Consider the following 21,764-nt stretch of genomic DNA (forward strand, 5'->3'; position numbering starts at 1 on the left):
TTTCTGAGGAGTCCTGGGGAGGGGGAGGAGTGGAAGGATTCTAAAGAACCTCTTCCTTTAGCCTTGAATGACAGGTTCTCTCTTAAGCCTTTGGAACCGGCTTGGAGGGGTAAGTGTGGGATGGGGGTAACTGGGGAGTGCGTGTGTTTCCATCTAGACCTCTGAGGGGACCCGGGGTGCTGGCGCCCCATTCCCTGAGCCGCACGGGAGAGAGAGGATGCTTGAGGATTCCTTCTGACCACGGCGGTGGTCAGGGAGAGTGTGAATTGACCAAAGTGTCCTCTGTGCCCCACTCATGGAACCCAAAGGAGGCGTAGGTGAATGAACAAGAAGCAAATTCAGTTACACGTTAACAACCCCACCCTTAAGGCTGACGGACAGGCCTCATTGCTTTAAGGACACAGATGCACTACCAGACCCTCTCACCTCCAGCTGCTCGCCTGGCTCTGTTCTGCGCCCCTGCCCCTTCCGCTTCATACACACTCCCTGACCAAGCCAACGTCGCCTACTCTGAACGTTCAGTGTTACTGTTTGTGTATTATATCTTTTCTCTGATTATGAAAATAGCAGTACGTTAATTTAAAAGAAATGTCAGAGAATAAAAAAAAAACAACTAAAAACTAACACAAGGAATAAAACTTAGACTCAGCCCCAGAGAAAACCACTTCTAACCTCTTCTCCGTGTATGGGTAATGTTTTGTGACCTGCTTTTTTTCTCATTTGTCAATACATCACGAACCTTTTCCTGTTGTTAAATATTCTTTTACTATATAATTTTAAAAGCTGCAAAGCCTGCCATCATATGAAGTATTATAACTTATTAGCCAAAGTCCACTTGTTAGCTATTTAGTTTATGTCCAGTTCTTCGTGTTGCGAGCGAGATGAACAGAGTTGACATCTGTCTCCTGTTTCCTTTAGACACATTTTAAGGTGCAGACTCATTGGCGCAGTGGGCATGATTTTAACGTGAAATTATGTTTTCTAATTTCGAAGTATGAACTTTTATTTAGTCAAAGTTTTGTCAGTCTCTTCAGCATATATGTTCCTCATATACTCGAGTTTACATAAATGGTCTCCTTCTTTCTTATGGTTCCTTTCATGATTTGTTTCTATATTTAAGTCCTACTGTACTTGGAATTTGATTTTGGTGTATGGAAGGCAATAGGGACCTGGCTTTATTCATTTTTTTTTTTTTCTGAACAGCTGAGGATTTTCTTTTCCATTTTCTCAGTTGTTAATCCCAACTGATTAAAATTCTGTTTTAAATTCATTTTTGATGATCGTTATCTTTCTCATACACCCTAACTCAATCCGGCTGGGTCACCCTTTGTCGTCTTAGAGTGTCATCATTCACCTGTTATCAAATCGATTCCATGTTTTCTTGAACTTTATATACACCATGAAAACAGAAATCTTGTTTCTCATAGTAAATCCTTTCCACAAATATCCTCATGCCTCAGGTCTTGAATGATGCTTTTCCTCCATGTTTTTAGGTTATGTCATATTTTCACAAATCCATGTTAATTACTCACTGATCTGCGAACCAAAAGGACAAATCCAGTTCTGATGTTTGCCAGCAAATTTGTTGGATTCTTGTTGGAGCCCTTAAAATTAGAATTTTAATCACTGGATTTTTAACTTTAAGAGATGGTTGATCAAAGTTTACCTCATTCAATGTCCTAGGAGCAGGGAGACTTTGTCTCTTCCAGGCTGGGCAAAGCCTGTGAACCAGGGCCCGGTTTGCTGGGTTTAATTTTCTGCTTGGTCTGGCTGCCATCCCAGATGGCCGGCCAACGTGGCTCTGTCGATTCGTACTAGTCTGTTCTCCCAGGTTTAACAGGGCCCCTGTCTGACCAAGCTTCCTCTCGTCTAGGGCTTCCCAGGGCACGACCGGGAGCCGGGAGAGGCGAGGCGCCTCTCGTCTGTTCCATATCCTACCCTCTTTCCCAATTAGGGAATATTCATGGATTTCGGAAGCCCCCGTGCCTACCTGCTATAACACACATGCCATCCTGACTTGATCATTACAAGGAGTTGGCTCTCGGTGTCTTCCCATCTGTACCCATCTGCCCTTGGTGACACCTTGGTGGGCTCAGCGCTTACTTCCAACATGAATAAAAAACAGACGTATTTTTTTCATTTGCCATTTTGCCGCTTGGGGGTGAGTAGGGGAAGGGTCGTGATGCCTGGGCTCATTCTGCCATTTGATTGCGAGTCTGCTGCCGTTCAGTGAGCTCCTAACTTAGCATCTCTGTGCTGCTGCCACCTTTCTTTCTGCCATTTGAGAGAGAGGGATTTATTTCTAAGTAAAAATGTTATCATTTTACTCCCCGGCTTAAAAATTCACAACGGTTCCCCAGTACCTACAGGACAAAGTCAGATGCCTCTTCATGTTACGCCCAGGCATTGTCTGGACACTGCTGCCCACCAGGGTCCCGCATCCTACCCCATTCTGCTTTACCCCGACAGCAGCAGACCTTCCAGCTTCTTAGATACCTTATGTTGTATATAAACTTTTTCTCTTTACAAAAATTTATTTAAGCCTACTTTCTGCTAGGCATTGAGGTAGACCCTGGGAAAACAAATCTTCCTGATAAACTCTACCTTCAAGGATCTTCTAAAACTGATTGAGAAGACAAACAAGTGTGTCATTAATTATGATTAGTAACCACTGTTTTACAGGTTAGGAGGAAGCACGCAGAGAATGCCTTAGGAACATGGTTGTGTCTCCACTTCCCTACTGAGATTTTTTTCTTATTGAGATATAATTCACATACCATGAAATAAATTTTTAAAAAAATGTATGATTCAGTGTTTTTTTCTATTTTTTAATTTTTTTTTATTTTTAGCATATTCACAAGGTTGTGTATAACCATCACTATTATCTAATCTAATTCTGGGATACTTTTATCACCCCAAAAGAAACTTTTTACCCATTGGCAGTCACTCCCCATTCCTACTCAGCCACTGGCAATTGCTAATCTTTCTGTCTCTATGGATTACTTATCACAGATGTTTCATGTAACATGTAGCCTTTTGTGTGTGGCTTCTTTCACTTAATATAATGTTTCCAAGGTCCATCCCTGTTGTAGCCTATGCGTATCGGCATTTCGTTCCTTTTTATTGCCAAGTAATATTCCATCATACGGATGCCACGTTACATTTCTTCATTCAGTAGTCAGTGGACAATTGGCTGTTTCCACTTTTTGGCCATTACGAATAATGCTGCTATGAACATTCATGTACAGATTTTTTTGTGTAGACATGTTTTCATTGATCTTGGATGTATATCCCTTGGAGTAAAGTTGTTGGGTTATATGATAACTTTTTGAGGTACTACAAAATTGTTTCCCAGTGTGGCTGTGCCATGTTACATTCCCACCGGTGATATATCAAGAGTTCTAACTTCTTCATGTCCTCCCAACATTTCTTATTGTCTGTCTTTTTATTATCATTATCATTATTATACCCATCCTAGTGGATATGAAGTGGCATCTTATTGTGGTTTTGATTTGTATTTCCCTAATGACTACCGATGTTATTGGCTCATTTATATTTCTTCTTTGTTGAAATGTATTCAGGTCCTTTGCCCATTTCTTAATCGAGTTTATTGTCTTTTTACTGCTGAGTTTGAAGAATTCTTTATATATTCTGGATACCAGACCCTATCAGAAATATAATTTACAAGTATTTTCTCCCATTTTTTGGGTTGTATTTTCACAATTTTATGGTGATCTTTGAACCACAGTAGTTTTTAATTCTTATGAAATCTAACTTCTCTATTTTTCTTTGGTCGTTTGTGCCTTAGGTATTATATCTAAGACATCATTGCTATTCCAAGGTCATGAAAATTTAAACCTTTAATTTCCTCTAAGAGTTGTATAGTTTCAGCTCTTACCCTTAGGTCTTTGTTGCATTTTTAGTTAATTTTGTATATGGTAGGGAGTAGGCATCCCTACCCATGGATATCCATATGCAAATTCATCCTTTTGCATAGGGATATCCATTGTTCCAGCACCATTTCTGAAAGGATCATTTTTTCCTTTCAAATGATCTTGACACTCTTGTTGAAAATCAACTGGCCACGGATGTATGGATTCTTTTTCCCATGAATTCTGAATTCTGTTCCATTGTTCTCCATGTCTATACTTAACGCTGGCGTCAGTCATGATTACAGTTGCTTTGTAGCAAGTTTTGTCAACTTTGTTCTTTTTCAAGATTTCTTTCACTATTGTTTATCCTTTGTATTTCCATGTAATTTTTAGAGTCAGCATGTCAATTTCTGCCCCAAAAGGTGGCTGGAATTTTTATAGAAATCGTGCTGAACTCATAGATCAACATGAGGAGTATTGCCATCTTAACAATGGTAAGTCTACCATTCAACAAACTATCCACTTACTTAAATATTATTTAATTTCTGTGAATGTATTATAATTTTCAGCACACAAGTCTTATATTTCTGTTTTTACATTTATTCCTAATTATTTTATTCTTTTTGTTGCTATTCGCTCAATGGAATTGTTTTCTTAATGTTATTTTCAGATTGTTCATTGTTAATGCATAGTAATAAAACTGACTACTCATTTTTCTATATTGATCTTGAGCTTGTGTCCACCAACTTTGCTGAACTTGTTCGTTAGAAGGGATGAGCATGAACATCTTTGTCTTGTTCTTAATCTTCGAGGGAAAGCTTGATAGTCGTTCACCATCAAGTGTGATATTAGCTGTGGGTTTTTCATAGATGGCCTAGTCATACCTGGATGACCTAATGAACTAGTCATAATTCGTCAATTTTTTTTTTTATCATGAAAAGCCGTTGGGTTTTGTCAAATGCTTATTCTGCATCTACTGAGATGATCATGTGGGCTTTTTCTTTCTTTCTTTTTCCTTTTCTACTAATATGGTGTGTTACATTTTTTGATTTTCATATGTTAAAACGACCTTGCATTTCTGCAATAAATCCAATTTGGTCATGATGTATAATCCTTATTGTATGTTGTTTGATTTAGTTTTTTGAAGATTTTTTAAATCTTCATTCATAAGAGAAATTGAACAATAGTTTTCTTTGCTGCGATGTCCTGGTCTGGTATTGCTATTAGGTTAACACTGATCTCATAAAATAAGTTGGAAAGTGTGTCTCTTGTGTTTTTGTTTTTTGTTTTTGGAAAAGTTTGTGAGTAATTGATGTTAATTCTTCTTTAATTGTTTTGTACGATTCACCTGTAAAGCCATCTGTTCCTGAGCTTTTTATTCTGGAAAGTTTTTTGATTACTAATTCAGACTCTTTAATTTTTATAGGTCTATTTGAATGTTCTGTTTTTTCTGGAATCAATTTTGGTAGTTTGTGTTTTATAGAAATTTGTCCATTTAAGTTATCTAATTTGTTGGCATACAGTCGGTCATAGTGTTCCCTTATTCTTCCTTTTGTATTTCTGTAAGGTCACCAGTGATGTCCCCTCTGTCATTCTTGATTTTGGCATTTTGAGTCTTCTCTCTTTTTCTCTTGGTCATTCTAGCTAAAGGTTTGCCGATTTCGTTGATCTTTTCAAACAAATAACATTTGGTTTCATTGATTTTTCTCTATTATTTTATATTTTATTCGTTTGTTTCTATTCTCATTTTTTTGTGTGTTGGGCCTGCCTTCAACAGTCAACCAGTTTACAACTCTGCCCTAGCCTTCACTTCCTGCTTATGCAGGGCCTCAAGTCAGAGGTGAGAGCTTAGGGCCTCTTCAGGTTTTTCCTGAGCATGTCGATAGCCCTAGGAATACGCACAACTCTTTGTATAAGCATAGCTTTCTAGATTCTCAGAAATATCTAGGAACCTCCCTTATGAACATCTCTTTCCCCAGCTCTTTCTTTTAAGCTCTTGGTTAGTCTATAGATTGCATGACTGTTATTCACTTCTCGGGAAGCCACGAAGTTAAACAATTAACTGTAATTGTTTTGACAGATGCCCTTAGGGGAAAGTCTTTTTGTACTGGGAGAGTCTCAAGTTGGGTCAATTATAGACAACAAGCGAGGTCTCCTGGGAAACTAACTACCAACCAGACCGGATAATGATAATTCTCTGGAATGAGGCTTTGGAGGAACTCCACCCTGTTGTGCTTCTTCTGGCGGCTGTCAAGCTGCTAGTTCTCACCATGAGGATGGGCTGTTAATTTTCAAGACTGCTGTGGAGCTGGAGAGTAAAACGTAGGAAAAGTTAAAACACCACATAGCTCTCCCTTCTTACCATGACTCAGCTGTTTTTCTTGAGTAAATGCTCCCCAGATTGCTACAAGCTTTTGGTTAATTTCCTGATTTCTGAAAAAGTTGATTCTGCCTACTTTTGCAGTTTTCTCATTCCTTTGACGGAGGAGAGAATTCTTGGTGGTCTCTACTGTGCGGTCTCACTGACATCACTTGCTTCCATGCTTTCGAACTTGCTGTTTCTTCTCCTGGAACACCCTTCCCTTCCTGAACTTTCTCATGAATATTTTCCACCTTTCAAGACTCAGTCGAAATGTTCCTTCTTCAGTGAGGTTTTCCTTCTGGGCAGTACTGATTTTATGGGCTTAAGCACCATGAATGGTCTTGCTTGTACTTATCACTTGTTGCACTTATCACCCTGTATTGCAATTAAATGTCACTGTGCCTCTCATCATGAAAATGAGCCCTTTCGGTTTCTCTTCCATGTTTGCAATTCTTTAGTGCGGTGCCATGTTTAATGTAAAGAAAGGTGTTATCGTTGTCCTATAGCTTAACTAAAATGCACATAGCTATCCCGAGAGACTTTACTGAAGACTTTAAAGTAGAAAATGCAAAATCAACTTCTCAAGAGATGAAAATCAAGTTATGGATAGAACTCCAAAAGGCAGAATGGTTTGTCAATTATATCTTTTGTCTACGTTACATAGCGGTCTTTCGGGGAGTAGTTGGCTTTTACCCAATTCACAATTACAAACTATATGAAGAATAATTGCTATGTCCACAGCTTGTGGGGAAGAGCCATTATAATTCCCTAGTAATTACAGCCAGGGTTTGTTATATCTTTAACTGGGTCATCTCAATTAGCCTGAAATATTTATCACAGATATTTTAGGAAGCTTCGGGAGGTAGTTAATCCAAAAGAGCCGTCCTGGGCACCCATGTGGAGGTAAAGAATGGCAGGCGTGGATGGCCTGTTCGCCATTTCTTTCACTTCCTTTTTGATAGGGCCTTTGTATGATTAATTGGCTGCCCGGTGTCATTCAACATCGCCTTTTGTGTTAGATTATTTTAGGCTCATTGAATGATTGAGGTGTAGTTAGACTGAACTGGGAAGCTAAGGATTCATGTAATCTTGCTCTTAGTTGGGTATTACAGAGGAAACCAGAATCTAAGCAGTCCTTGGTGTCAAGAGCTCAGGAGCCCTTGGATCTCTCTAGTGCTAATGACTGGCTACTCGATTTTGTAATAAGGCAAGAATTTACCAAGAAAGAGGTCATCGTTTGAAATAAAGCCCCATGAGCTGGGGATAAAGGCTCACTCTTTTACTTCTTGGTTGATAATGTTCTGGCTGCTTGTGACCGATAGGGGTTGTCATGGTGATGACAATGAGAGAATGAATTGGGAAGTGGCTGTGATAGGCATTGCAATGTGCGGAAAGTAGACTGAACCTACATAGCCTTTGTTACTAGGACTTTGGCATAGTCTTCCTCTGAAGAGGGCTCGAAATACCACGTTGCCTCTCCTGATGCTAGAGTGTAAAGTGAAGGTTGTAAAAGTATCCTACAGTTCTGCAAATCCAACTTGTCTCTGTCCTCACTCCATTATTCCATGACCCGAAGGAGATTTAGATACTAAGGCAGAGATGTGGCAGCAAGACGAATTTTAGTGTTTATATGATAAGTGTAGGAACTAAATCCAAATGTAAAAGAGACTCATAGCAATCGGTACCAGTCATTTGGCACTTAGTTCCACCAGGTGTTTTAAATGACGTGTTTACTACTAAAAAGACTCATTGATGTTTAGGTATCAGACTTTATTCATTTCTTTTCTTTCTTACTGTTGTTACTGTATTGTCTGGGTGGTTTGATCTTGATCACTTTTATTGAAGGAGAACCTGTCCACAGGCCAAATTTTATTTTCTCAACATTGATTATAGATTATAAACTGCCATAAACCTACGGTAAAAAGCCACATTTTCCTTTGCATTCAGTTTCTTTAGTCATGTTTCAAGAACAAACATTGTGGTTTCTGAGCAGTGAAACAGAGAACTGGGGGCTGGGTGTTCCTGGGGTGACATTGCCTCAGCATGCTCTTTGAGGGAGATCCACCTTTCTCAGGGGAAGGGCAGGCTGGTCTCCCCAGTGCAGCCTCTGTGGGCTTTCTTGGTTTCCTAAAGTCCTGAGGAGGAGGCGAGTGTAGCAGAAACGCGTCACAGAAAAGCAAGATGCTCATTCTTCAGGTGACACTCAATGAAAAGCCGTTGCCTGGGGCAATTGGTTGACTGGAAGCAGGAGTGTGACAAAGGTGGCTGACACTAAGATGTCTCTCTGCCCAGCCCTGGGAAGCCCATGCGAGTTCTTCAACAGAGGCGTGTTAGTCTGCTCTAGCTGCCGTAACAAAATACCACAGGCGGGGTGGCTTACCCAGTGAAATTTATTTCCTTTCAGTTCTGGAGGTTAGAAGTTCACGATCATGGTGTCGGCAGGTCTGATTTCTCCTTAGGTCTCTCTCCTTGGCTTGCAGATGGCCCCCTTCTCACTGTGAGCTCACATGGCCTTTCCTCTGTGCACACACATCCTCGGTGTCTCTTCCTCTTATGAGGGCACCATTCATATGGCATCATTTTAACTTCATCACCTCTTTAAAGGTCCTGATTCCAAATACAGTCACATTCTGAGGTACCAGGGATTATTAATCCAACATGTGAATTTTGGGAGGACATAATTCAGTTCATAACATGAGGGGACAGTAAACACTACCCTTGGTGGGGGGGAGGTGGAGGAGGGAGAAGCCCTCAAAAAAGGACCTATAATTTACCGGTGACCATCTAAGTGTAGTCAAAAGAGCTGAGACCTTGGGGACAGTTGGGACCTTTATCCCAATTTATCCTTCTCCCAGAGCAGCAGGAGAAAGTAACAGCAGCCATGGGAATGATATAAGGAAAAATGCTAAGGCTCCTGGGGAAGCCAAGGGTTCTCAACGTGTCAAGTCAGCCCGAGAGCTGTTGAGCACTCAAGGGAGTACTGACAGGTGTGAGGCACAGTCCTAGACATCAGCGAGCACAAAACCTCATGAAGGTACAAGGTAGGAGCGTGTGGAAAGTTATTAAATACAGAGAAACGATCCAAGAAGTTCCAAGGACTTTTTGAGGCCTCTATGTGTCCAGCACTGGGCAAGGCACTGGGAACTCATCAGAGAGCCAAACAGTCCTAGTCCCTTGACCTCATGTGGCCTCCACTCTAGAGGGGCGTGGACAGGCCTTGATCTAATAGCCACGCAAATTATTTCGAACTGTGATAAGTGCTCTGAAAGCAAAGGACAGTGGGACAGGACTGAGTGTGACACAGAGAACAAATCCGTCTCACAGGAATTCTGAGGAATGGACGTGAAAGTTGAGACCTCAAATATCAGAAAGAACCAGGCAGAGAAAAACAGGAACTTTGTTCCAGCAGAGGGCATTGTGCATGCTAACGCCGCAGCGGGAACAGAGCTTAAAAAAAAAGATAATGCAGAAGTTTTTTCTGATTATATAAATGATGCATCCTTATAGAAAATACTTTTTACACAGGAAAGAATTAAACGATTACCTGAAATCGCACTTCCTTGAGATAACTGCTGTGAGAACACACGCTGGTTACGTGGCGAACAGCAGCCTGAAGACCGTTTCTTTGTTAGTTTCTTCCCGTTTTCCCTCTGCCTCTTCCCTGTCTGTCCCCCGCACGTGAGCCTTTTGTACCTCATTTCTTAACTAATAACCGTGTGTGTTTATTTTCATAATTTTTGTTGTTATTATATATTTTTTACTTTTCTCATGTTATGTATGGTATACATTTTACATATATCACAACACCCATATAATATGTAGTATATTGTATACACACATATTGTATCTATATCTATACTCTATAGCTATACACTATATATAAATGTAGCGTAAAGATGTAGATATATACACATGCAGATAACTGAGTTTTTTTCTAAGTTCTTTTCAAAAATAGCATTACGGTATGTATTCTTCTTGGCATCTTTAGTAATTTTTTGTGGACATCCCTTCAAGCTAACTACCAAATATCTAATCTTGGTGACTCGTGCCCTAACTGACCCTCAGCTGCTGACTTGATTGGTTTGGGGTGGGGCCTAAGCATCTGTGTTTCAAAAGCTCATCAAATGCTTCTGCGTGTAGCCAAGGTCAGAAACCACTAATCCTTTCATCACAAGAATATCATTGCCAACAAATTGTTCAACATCCTTTGCAGCTTCTTGCTAAGTCGACATAAGGACAGGCATTTATTAAGTACTGTGAAATTAAAAAAAAAAAAAACTGCTTTGGGTAAGCTCTCACGCTTAAACAGCATCAGATGGGAATGGAGGAAATGGGCCAATCTGTGCAGAAGCCAAGGCCTTGGGACAAAACTTTGAAAATGGAATTCTCTAGCAGAGGCATCACCGAGGAGCCAAATGGAGCAAACCTGTTAGAAGGGCCTGTGCTCATGGTAGGCCCGGGTTTCCTTAGAGAAGCCATTCCAGCTAAAGTGCAGGAGAGTGTGAGTGTCTCTTAGACCTTTCTCTAACCCCACTGTCGTTCCCCTAATTCAGTGCCTAACCCGATCACCTCCGAACTAGGCCCCTACCTGCGGTTCCTCAGGGCTTCTATCTATTGTTACGCAGGTGCGTACCCCACACAGATGCCTGAGTGAGGGGCAGGTGGGGCTGAAAGCTAGCGTGCTCTGCTCACCATGCCACGGAACTCTGTGTGGGCTGCTGCTTCCTGGACGATCTTTCTCACTCAGGCGCAGTCCGCTCACCAAGCATTGGCCTTATAGGGCTGGGTCTGCCCAAGGGCTGCTCTTTCTGATTTGCAAGTGGCTGGTATCAGCTTTGAATCCCAGGACAATAGTGAACTAGACACGATCTCTGCCTGCAAGGCTGACAGGCTAGTAGAGAAAGATTATCCCATAGACAACAAGCTGCAGAGCAAATCACTTTAAAGAACAGTTTCTGTCATATCAGTGTATTATTCAAAATCCTTCAAAGGCTCTCCATTGCCTATAAGGAAAAATCAAAATATGTTAGCCTTGAATTCAGTGCCGTGTGTAATCTCTCCAAACTCATCTGGCATCCTCCGGGTAGATCGCCATGACCACAGTCCCCGATTGGGTCCATGTGCCTATGCCCCAGCTGTTATCCCTGGCTTAGAAGGTCCCCTCCGACCTACCTCTCTAAGCACTCATGTCAGTGTGCACCCAGCCCCGCCTCCCGAGCTGCCTGCAGCAGTTCCTGTGTGGGCCAGCAGGGAGTCTTGCCTCCTGAGTACAGGACTGACACCACTCTATACCTTGGCCTTGACTCTGTAACTTTACCTATTGATTCCATAGGCTCCTCCTATGGAATCAATAGGATCTTTGCATTTTTTGGCACCCGTGACAAGATTTGTACAGGGGGAGCAATGAGTTTGGTTGTATAGTGTGAGGATTCTTTTAAAATTTCCCAACCTACTTGCAAATATTTCTATTAAATATTTGCCCTTGAAATTGTATAGCTACCTTGACAAGATAGACATATACTATAAAATGATTTATGAATGTTCTCTTACTGCCTCTGACCTACATATATTTTTGCTGCTTTTTCTATTTATATCTTTCCTGCCTCGGTATGATGTATCTTGATAAAGAAAACTAACACAGAAATAGATACTGTATAGCTGTGCTAATCGTATTTTCCTACTTTCAAACATTCATGTTATAATACTGGGTCTGTTTTCTTATTATGCAGAGTAATACTGGCAAAACTAGTTAACCGGTTGGGCCTAACTGGTTGGGGTAGTATCAGAGCCTAACTGACTTGGGAGAAGGGAAATACCCAATACTCTAGTACGCTCTCCCTGAAGGAAAATAAGCAACCCCAGCCCACTCTAGCCATGCTGCCTTGCTTCAGGCGGGAGTAACAAAAAAAAAAAAAAATCCTGAGACACACTAGTGACGTTCACAGTCCAGAGGCAGGGTCCCTAAAAGACTGAGACTTAATCACGGGACTGTAGAAGGCTCTGCCTCCCCTATACCTACCACCACATTAACAAAGGCCTATTTACAAGAGTTCTCTCTACCCACTATATTATGTCCAACTAGCAGGAAAAACTTACAGGGCATATGAAAAGCAAAAAACACAATTTGTATCAGACATGGTAGGAACATTGGCATTATCAGATAGGAAATTTAAAACAACTATGACTAAAATGTGAGGGCTCTAGTGGATAAAGTAGACGCATGCAAGAACGGGCGGGCAATGTAAGCAGGGAGATGGAAATTCTGAGGGAAAAAAAAAAAGAAATGCTAGAGATAAAAACCCACTGAAACAGAAATGAAGAAAGGCTGAGAAAGGAGTCTCTGAGCGAGAGGCTACTTCAGTAGAAATCTCCAAAACTGAAAAGCCAAGAGAACAAAGATCGTAAAAACAGAACAAATTATCTAAAGACTGTGAGACGACAAAAGATGTAACTAACGTAATGAAAATGCCAGAAGGAGAAGGAACAGAGAAAGAAACAGAAGAAATATTTCAAACAATAATGACTGAGAATTTCCCCAAATTTAGTAGTCCTCCCTTATCCGAGGCTTCACTTCTGGCACTTTCTGTTACCTGTGGTCAACCTCGGTCTCAAAATATTAAATGGAAACTTCCAGAAATAAATAATTTTTAAGTTCAACTGAGCACCGTTCTGAGTAGTGTGATGAAATCTCTCCCAGTCCCGCTCTGTCTTGCTTGGGATGTGAATCGCCCGTTTTTCCAGCACATCCCCATGGTGTACATGACCCACCTGTGAGTTCCTTAGTAGCTGTCTCAGTCTCTCGATCATCAGATCGACTGTCATGATGTTTGTGTTCAAGTGACCCTATTTTACTTAATAATGGCCCCAAAGCACAATAGTGATGCTGGGGATTCAGATATGCCAAAGAGAAGTCACAAATGCTTTCTTTAAGTGAAAAGGTGAACGCTAATAAGGAAGGAAAAAAATATCTCATACTGAGGTTTCTAAGACCTATGGTAAGAACAAATCTATCTGTGAAATTGTAAAGAAGAAAAAAGAAATCCATGTTAGTTTTACTGTTGTACCTTGAACTGCAAAAGTTATGCCCATTGTGTGTAGTAAGTTAAGAAAATAGTAACAAATGTGGTCGATATGAATCCAACGTAAAGCTTAAAAGTAAATGGGTAGAGAAAAATATACCCATCTAACATTATTCAGAAGAAAGTAGGAGTAACTAGATTAATTTCAGACAGAGTACACTTCAAAGCAAGGGACATTATCGGGGGTAATAAAGGACCCTCACCTTGCTCCCAGCTCCTGGCAACCACTCATTATAGCTTGTTTGTTTTTATTATTGTTGTTGTTGTTGTTTTGAGAATTTTCGAGGGCGCCAGATAAATGAACTATACAGTACGTAACCTTTTGAAACTGTTTTCTCTCACTTAACATAATGTCTTTAAGATTCATCCAAGTTGTTTGTATCAGCAGTCTGTTCTTTGTTGTTGTTGTTGCTTGGTGTTCCATGATATGGACGTATGGACGTATGGACATATCACAGTTTGTTTATCCATCCACCTGCTGCACAGCGTTGGGATGGTGTCCAGCTTTTAACTATCACAAACAAAACTGCTGTGAACAGTTGCAGCTAGAATTTTGTGTAAACCAAGTTTTCTTTTCTCTAGACTATATGCCTAGGAGTAGGATTGCTGGGGTTAAATATATATTTTATAAGAAATTAACAAACTATTTTCTGTTGTGGCTGTACCATTATACATTCCCATGAGAGTTCTAGTTGCTCCAAGTACTTGTCAGCACTTGGTATTGTTAGTAGTTTTTATATGATGTCGTATCATGTTTTTAATTTGCGTTTCCCTAATGGCTAATGATATTGACTATCTATCTTTTCCTCGCTTATTGGTCATTCTCATATCCTCTTCGGTGACGTATCTGTTCATGTCCTTTACTCATTTTTTAATTGTTTTTTGTTTTCATATCATTGAGTTTGAGAGTCCTTTGTATATTCTAGATACAAGTCCTTTGTCGGATATGCAGTTTTCAAATATATTCTAGCCCATATCTTGTCTTTTCATTCTCATGACGGTATCTCTGGAAGAACAAAAGTTTTAAATTTGATGATGTCTCATTTATCAATTTTCTTCTTTTATGCATCTTTCATTTGGTGTCAGTCTAAGAATTCTTTGTCTTACCTGAGGTCAGAAGGATTTATCTTTTTTCCCTAAAAAGTTTATAGTTTTATGTTTTTCATTTAGATCATGATGTATTTTGAGTTAATCTTTATATAAGGTATGAGATTTGTATCAAGATCTATCTCTTTTCTTATGCATGACCAATTTTTCCAATACTCATTAGTTGAAAAGAATATCTTTCCGCCACTGAATTGTGTTTATACTTTGTCAAAAGATCAAATAACTATTTGTGAGTCTGTTTCTGGACTTTGCTGCATTGATCTCTGTGTCTGTCTTCTCCCTGGGCTTTTGTTTTGTTTGTTGTTTTGTTTGTTTGTTTGTTTTTTAACTAAAGAAAGACAAATTTGTCATTTGTCGTGAGCTTTGGGGTGGAGTGGGTGGCAGGGAGCAGTCCCCTGTGAACTCTAGGACTAGAAAACATTAATTCCTTCCATCACCCATTCCCTGACACCTCCTAACTCAGGTATCACAGAAACTGAGGTGAACAGCTCAGTAAAATTACCTGTTAGCTTCATGATATAACAAATTAATAAAGCCAAATGTCGTCTTTCTTAAATGCTTTCCTCACTCTCAGTGGTTTTTTTTGGCGGTATCAACCGAAAAATAAGCCACCTGACTCAAAGCAGAGAGAAGGGAGTTGCATTTCGATTTAAGGAAAAGTTTCCGATGAAAAATGGAACTCTGTGTACCAGATAGGGAGACATGAAAATGGGAGAACTTTTTACTCTTTAATTTGAAAATAAAGTGTCATCTAAGCCATAGCGAGAGTTTACATCAACAGGTGGTCTCTGACAAAAATGAGTTTCTGGGTTACCTTTCTGCGTGGGCCATTTGAATGAGAAAGATCACAATGATGTTGCAGTGCATGGGATATAGACGGATGGACACACAGACAGATGGAATCAGACCCAGATAGTCTTCTTTCCTTTCTCCTAGCCCAAACTGGGACCATATAATATAAACTATTTTGTAGCCAAAACAGGTCATCTTTGCTGCGTAAAAGGCGGAGTTGACAGCACTAATTGTTTCTCATTATTTCTTTTGCTAGAAGGCTCCACGAGCGGCCGTCACTGGCGTTAAGTAAACATGTTTTCTCCCTTCCGGCTGATGTTGGAGGACTACTCTTTTTTCTGGGTGTATTGGGATAATAATTGCAGCTAAGAAATAATATACTTTTTATTGAAACGGCCAGATGGAGCCATGACTTTTACAAAGACACATGGATATTTGGATATCAAGATCTACGTGGCATCTCCTAATTATTGGGTGGTTTCTCAGCAGTCCTAAGAGTTTTAGGCTGTGAATAGTGGCTCCTTCAGGTGCAAACACATCTGATTCGTTACTCTGCTCTTTCTGAGTTGAAGTCAGCTTTTTCAAGGGACGTGTCTTCATTCTCCTTCCACTTTTGTTCATTGTGCTCCCAAGTGAACCAGTGAGCACTTACTCATTATTTACCTTTGACTTCTGTCACTTTATCTTGTACCTATAAGATAGGATTAGATAGTAGAATGAGAAAGGGGACCTTTATTTATTCATTTATTCTACAAATATTTATTGAGCACCTATTCTGTGATCGATAACGTACACTTTTGCCTTCACGAAGCGTGCGCTTGATGTATCCTCGATAAATACAAGTAAGCCAGCAAGTGATCTAGAGAATCAGAGAGGGTCCCTGGCAGCTGAGATGAATCTCGGAGGACAAACCGAAGTTGGTCCAGGGAAGGGAGTGGGGAGGGAGGGGAGAGCGTCCGAGTAGAGAGTATCGCCAGTGTAAGAAGCCAGAGAAGACAGGCTTTTTTCAGGAAACTGCAATGATTTTAATACTTCAGGAGCATAGAGTGCAAGGGTGGATTTTGTATTGTACAGTATTTGATAGTACAGCCTTGCTTTACACACACACACACACACACACACACACACACACACAACCTAGGATATCCTAGGTAGGAAATATATGGAATCCACCACAAGCCTTACGCCTTTCTATTGTCCTGTTCTTATGCTCTTTATCTTATTACCTGCCTGGCCCACTTAGGCATTTGAGCTTAGGATCCTCTACCCCTGAACCTAGACAAAGGAACAAGTTGAAATCATCTCAGCTGCCATTTCTGGAATGAGAAGAAAGGGGATTAGCTTTTTGGTGGGACTGTGAAAACCAACCCAATGAAAGATTGTACGCATGAGATAAGCCCAGGAGAATTACTCTAGTACATCAAAAAAAAAGGGGGGGTCTTTTATCTCAGATGAGAAAATAGAGTGTGAAGACAAGCACATATTGAGGTCCTATCATGTGCCAGGTGCTATGCTAAGTTCTTTTATATCAGGCCTCTCTATAAAAGATGATAGTAATTTAAAGAGCTCATAGGGACATGCATGAAAAGTTGATAATTTTATAAAGCGGTTTTACGCATCTCAAAATACTTACTAGAATGTCACTTTAATGTTTAAGCCAATCAGATATTCAGCACTCTTGACTGAGGGTACAGAACAGACAGGGTCCCCGCCTCATTCCCTGCCGGGGGCTTCCTCACCGGCATGGACAATTATCCCCGTCTGGGCCGCTGAGTCGTCAGATTTGAGTTCCCCGAGGATTAGAAGAAAACTTTGAAAGAGTAAGTCGGAGTCTGTAACCTCCATGAACTTTAACAAATTTGCATGTTTATGATGGTTTTGGATCAATCCAACCCTTCTCCTTCTTAGAAGGGAACCCTCAGCCTGGGTAAACCAGGAGCAAACACCTGTGCTCATCAACCAGGGGGACGCTATCTTCCCAGCACTGCTTATGTCGATCGTCAGGGTTTTGAACACCTTGTTAAACTGCCTTTAAGAAATGACTTCTTGGTCCTCACAGCAGAAGCTGAGCCAAAGCTCGTTTACCTGTTCATACTTGCGTTCGGCATGAGTCATGAGAAATCAGGATACTTAAATCCTGAAGGAGGAGAATCAGAGTCAACTTTGAAACTCTCTCCTTGGCCTAGCATAGTGCCTTAGGCAGACTGTTGCTCAATAAATATTTGCTGATCCAATATCCACTTATCCAGAGATCTGAATCTGCAAAGAAAGCGTGTCTTTGCCAATGTGTCAGAGGCCTGTATTCCTGACTGCCTTCTATTTTGAAAGCTTTGCCTGTAAGAAAGTATATCATAGAGGAAGGAGTTGGTTGTGTTTATACAACAGCCCTATCTCCCGGTCTGGCATTCAGGTAAAAAAAGCCTGTAGTGAGCCACCCTGAGCACACTTGTCTTCCTTCTCCCAGGCTCCTCACTTGGCCCTGTTTATCATTTTCCCTGCTCACATCTGGCAAACGTCGCTGGCCCCAACGCGAGAGAGGAATTCCAGTTTCATCATTGTGATCAGCTGTGGTTCTGGAACAATCGAGGTAGGACAGCCACGGGCACAAAATGATGAAGGTCTGTGTGTCTGATGACGGTATCTGGGGTCACAGAATGCTGGGAAAGGCCCCGCTGGAGGAAAGGGGCTTCCAGTCAATGATTATGGCGACACAGGAGTAAGGACAAGACGAGAACACATGGGAGCAGCAAGAGGACTTAGGTGACGTTGAAAACGAGGTAGGGAGAGAATTTTGAATTGCAAGATGCTGAGAGAGAGAGAGGCTCTTAGTCCATCTGTGAAAAACCGATCTCTGACCAGTGGTAAGAGAAGGCAAGGGAAGAAGATTCAGGATTATCCAGGAGCATTTGATATCAAAAGGAGACTGAGTTTGGTAAACGGGAAGGAAACAGAATATCGAGGCAGTACGGAGGAGGGGCGGCTTTGCCACCTGGCTATTAGACTGCAGACTCACAGCAGGGGTCTGTAGACACGGGGCTGAAGGCTGGCGGTAACGCGGCGGTGGGTGGAGCACAGAGCGGCAGGGAGCTCTGCTGTGCCTTATGCAAATTCTGTGGCTGCAAAAAGTGGAGTAGCCCAGGATCCCAAGCCAGTTGCTGAGCACCCCGAGGTTGCAATCCCAGGTGGGTTTAGAACGTTGCTCAACAGGGAGCTGAGCTCCCAGAGGCACTGTGATTTCTTTAGATCATCGGATAGCAGACTCTAATGTTTACCAGCGTCAGGAGGATCAGGTCAGGACATTCTGATTTTTTTTCAGTCATATAACTAGCTCTAGCCAGCCAGGCTGGGGATTTGCTGCCCGAGCTGTTTTCCAACGTGGTTTTACTGGCGAAACCAGATGTGATTGTTTCCTCGACTTTCAAGGGGCCTGTTTACACTGACTTAATTTTTACTGCCAGCTTTCAAGTGGGAAGAGGGAGATTATACTTAAAGGTCAGCAGGTGAGCAGAAGGCTCCCCTCCTCGCCACTGCTGGGTACGTGTGTGTGTGTGTGTGTGTGTGTGTGTCTTGCACGCATATGAATATGTGGATTTTTCCACATGCAAATCGTTGTTCCCCGATCTGGCTGACAAGACCTGATCCCTTGTTTGTAGGCATAATGTTGGGTTGGGTGCCAGGCTGCTTGTTTAGCAGTTTCCCGTTTCGTTTATTGTAAAGAAGGTAAATCAATCTATGGGGTTTTCTGAGTTGGAGGGCAACGGATATTCACTGTCAACAGGATGAGAACAAGGAGATATAAGATGCTGAGCTCAAGGCTGCGTCTAGTTTTAGGACAAGAGCGTAAAAAGGTGGGAAGAAGCCAACTACACAGGGCATTTCTGTCTTGAGTGGGAAATACGACTTGGAAAATTGCCATTTGGTCAAAGCACCGGAGCTAAATAAAGTAAAATTAAGTTGGACTCATATTGAATTTCACCAACTCTCCTTTTTCAATTCTTTTTTTGTTTAAATTCCCCCAAAGATGACAGATGGGGACCCACAATTTGGAAATAAGAGCTTAAGAGGAGCATTGAGAAGACCCGTCTCTGGTCCCCGTGCATATTCCCAGGGGACTTGAGCACTCGGAGACTGGGATTCCTGGGAGAGCCACCACAGCGTTGTCTTTTGCTGAGAAATAAACCAAGACGCTGCTGTCCCACTTAGGATGGAACAAGAAGCCACGAAGTCCCTGATGACAGAAAACGTGGAAGATTGCCTGCTGGACAAGGTAAGAGCAGGTACCGCTTTCTCTCGTGCACCCCCCACCCCTCCTCACCCCCCCATCCCTCCTTACCCCTCCTCACCCCGCCTCACCCCTTCTACTCAGCCAGAGTTCATTATCATACTAATAAGTAAAGATGCGTTTTTTAGGCAAAACCATTACAAAGAGAAATAAGGAAAACTTATGATGATAAAAATTATAGTAAGATGATTCCCCATTATGTCTCTTTTTGGGGACTACACATGGAAGGAGTGTTGGCCAACATTTTCCCATGGCCCTGTGCTTTCTGAAAGAAAAAAGTCCATTTTTTTTTTAACTCTGGCATTCAAGTAATATTTCTATCTTTCTACTCTCTACCTACCTGCATCTCCAATAGCAGAAATTCTAAACAGTGCTCCACACATTGAATCCAGCCTGTGCTTGTGCTTTCTTTGGCCCATAGGTTATTTAAATTTTTTTTCACATCTGGCAACCACAGGTCCCAATTTCTTGGCTGGCAGACACAGGCTGGAGCTGCGTGTCTGTTCAACAGAACATGTGCTCACTGGTTTCCGGGGGCCACAGCACCCCTAAGTCCAACACCCGCCCCCTCACCCCTCCCTCATATGTGTCCCCTCATCACCCCCTGGAGGTGGTTGTGCCTGCCACTCCTGCCCCACAGGAACTGTGCCCTGAGAAGCTTCAGGCCCAGGGAGAGAGCACCTCTCTCTCTCCGTTTTTCTGGATTTTGGTCATCCTTCAGACTCAGCTCAGAGTCCACTTTCCCAACAAAAATTTCTCTGCCGCGCCAGCACAAATCATTTTTGTCTCCTGTGTACGCCATTGTAATGACTACTGACAATATTTATGTAGCAGTCAATTGCATATTGATTCCCAACACCTTTCCTGTTGTTATCTTGGGTGGCAACTCAAATATTATATTGTTTTATTGTTTATAAGTTTCTGGAGGGAAGAACAGGGTCTTGGGTATCTTTTTTCTCCCTGACGGTCACATAGTATCTTTGCGTATATGTGGTCAGAATGATTTCAGGGTTCATTGAAGATAATGCAGGAATAGTGTAAAAGGTGCTGGCATATGAGTCCTGTACAGTATTTCATTTAATCTGATCGATAGCCATCTGGCACTTGCATCTTCCCTCCATTTTTACGGAGGAGGAAGCGGAGGCTCGTACGGACTAAATAACTTGTCCAAAGTCACACAGCTGGATAATGAAGGTGGTGAGGTTTCAGCCTACTCTTTTTTACCCCAAAGCTAACCCCCCTCTACGTGTATCTTTATAAACAAAGACTGAGCACCTGCTTTGTGCAAAACACCGTGCCCAAGACACAAGGCTGACACACTGCCTGCCCAATGAGCAGTTCTGTGCCGTGGGGTGGCTTTAACAGCGGCCCTGTCCCTCCGGCAGATTTTGCACGTAACTCCAAAGACAAGAGGAAGAATTCTGTGTGCAGACAGGCAAATGCTTAATATCATATGCGATCGACCATGAAGGCTGCATTGGGATTTAAAGGGGCCGCTGGAGAGCAGGGAGGGTGTTCGCTCCGGGGGGAGGGGCGTTGCACAGGTGAGAGGCATGGAGACAAAGCCTTCGAGCGTGCACAGGATTTAATCAGCAGAGGAGTGCAGGAGAGGCTGGCCAGGCTAAGGGGAACCCATTTGAGCGCCGAGCATGGATTTCACTGAGTTACCTTGTCCTTGGGAGGCAGACCAGTGGTGTGGGCTTCAGAATGACACTGTCCGAATGTGGATCTCTGTTCTGTGACTTACAGACTCTAGGACCCTGGGCAAATGACTTACTTTTTCTGAACTTAAGCTTCCTCATCTTTGAAATGGGGATAATCACAGCATCCACCTTAAGGGATTACTGTGAGGCTCAAAGGAGCTAACCCTTATAAAATATCCTGCGCGCCAGAAGGACTCACCAGTCTCAGCTACTTGGTGCTGCTGTGGGTATGGCTTCCGCTACGCGTGGGAGCTGCACATATCTTGTGGGGCTCAGGCATTTGGTTCATGGAAGAATTTGTCTGAAAAGATGGGGATATGATGGTGGAAAACCTACTGTCTCATTTACGTATCACTCAGTTGAAGTCTCCTTCCCTTTCAATTATTAAGCCCTGGAGGACAGAGGTAGTGTCTGCTATGCCCCCCACCCCCCATCCTTTTTTTTGTTAATTGGTTATTGGATTTAATGCAAATTCCAGAAGTAAAAGTCTGACTTCCTATTGTGTGGAAGAAAGTTCTCAGCCTTTTTTCCCAGTGACATTCATCACGAATGACATTCACGCAGGCC

The 21,764-nt window shown here is 41.9% G+C and overlaps 1 protein-coding gene across 1 annotated transcript in view; it reads left to right on the forward strand.

Annotated features, from left to right (window-relative positions):
• Positions 1-21,764, forward strand: part of MAB21L3 (mab-21 like 3) — a 41,148-nt gene that overhangs the window by 2,922 nt on the left and 16,462 nt on the right. Inside the window, exons 2-3 of the mRNA XM_006919819.2 lie at positions 17,677-17,799; positions 19,234-19,479. Of these exons, the coding sequence (XP_006919881.1) occupies positions 19,417-19,479 (63 nt within the window). The 5' untranslated portion in view covers positions 17,677-17,799; positions 19,234-19,416. The remainder of the gene's footprint in view (positions 1-17,676; positions 17,800-19,233; positions 19,480-21,764) is intronic.

This window comes from Pteropus alecto, unplaced genomic scaffold (assembly GCF_000325575.1).
Source record: "Pteropus alecto unplaced genomic scaffold, ASM32557v1 scaffold106, whole genome shotgun sequence".
In the NCBI taxonomy this organism is placed as follows: Eukaryota; Metazoa; Chordata; class Mammalia; order Chiroptera; family Pteropodidae; genus Pteropus; species Pteropus alecto.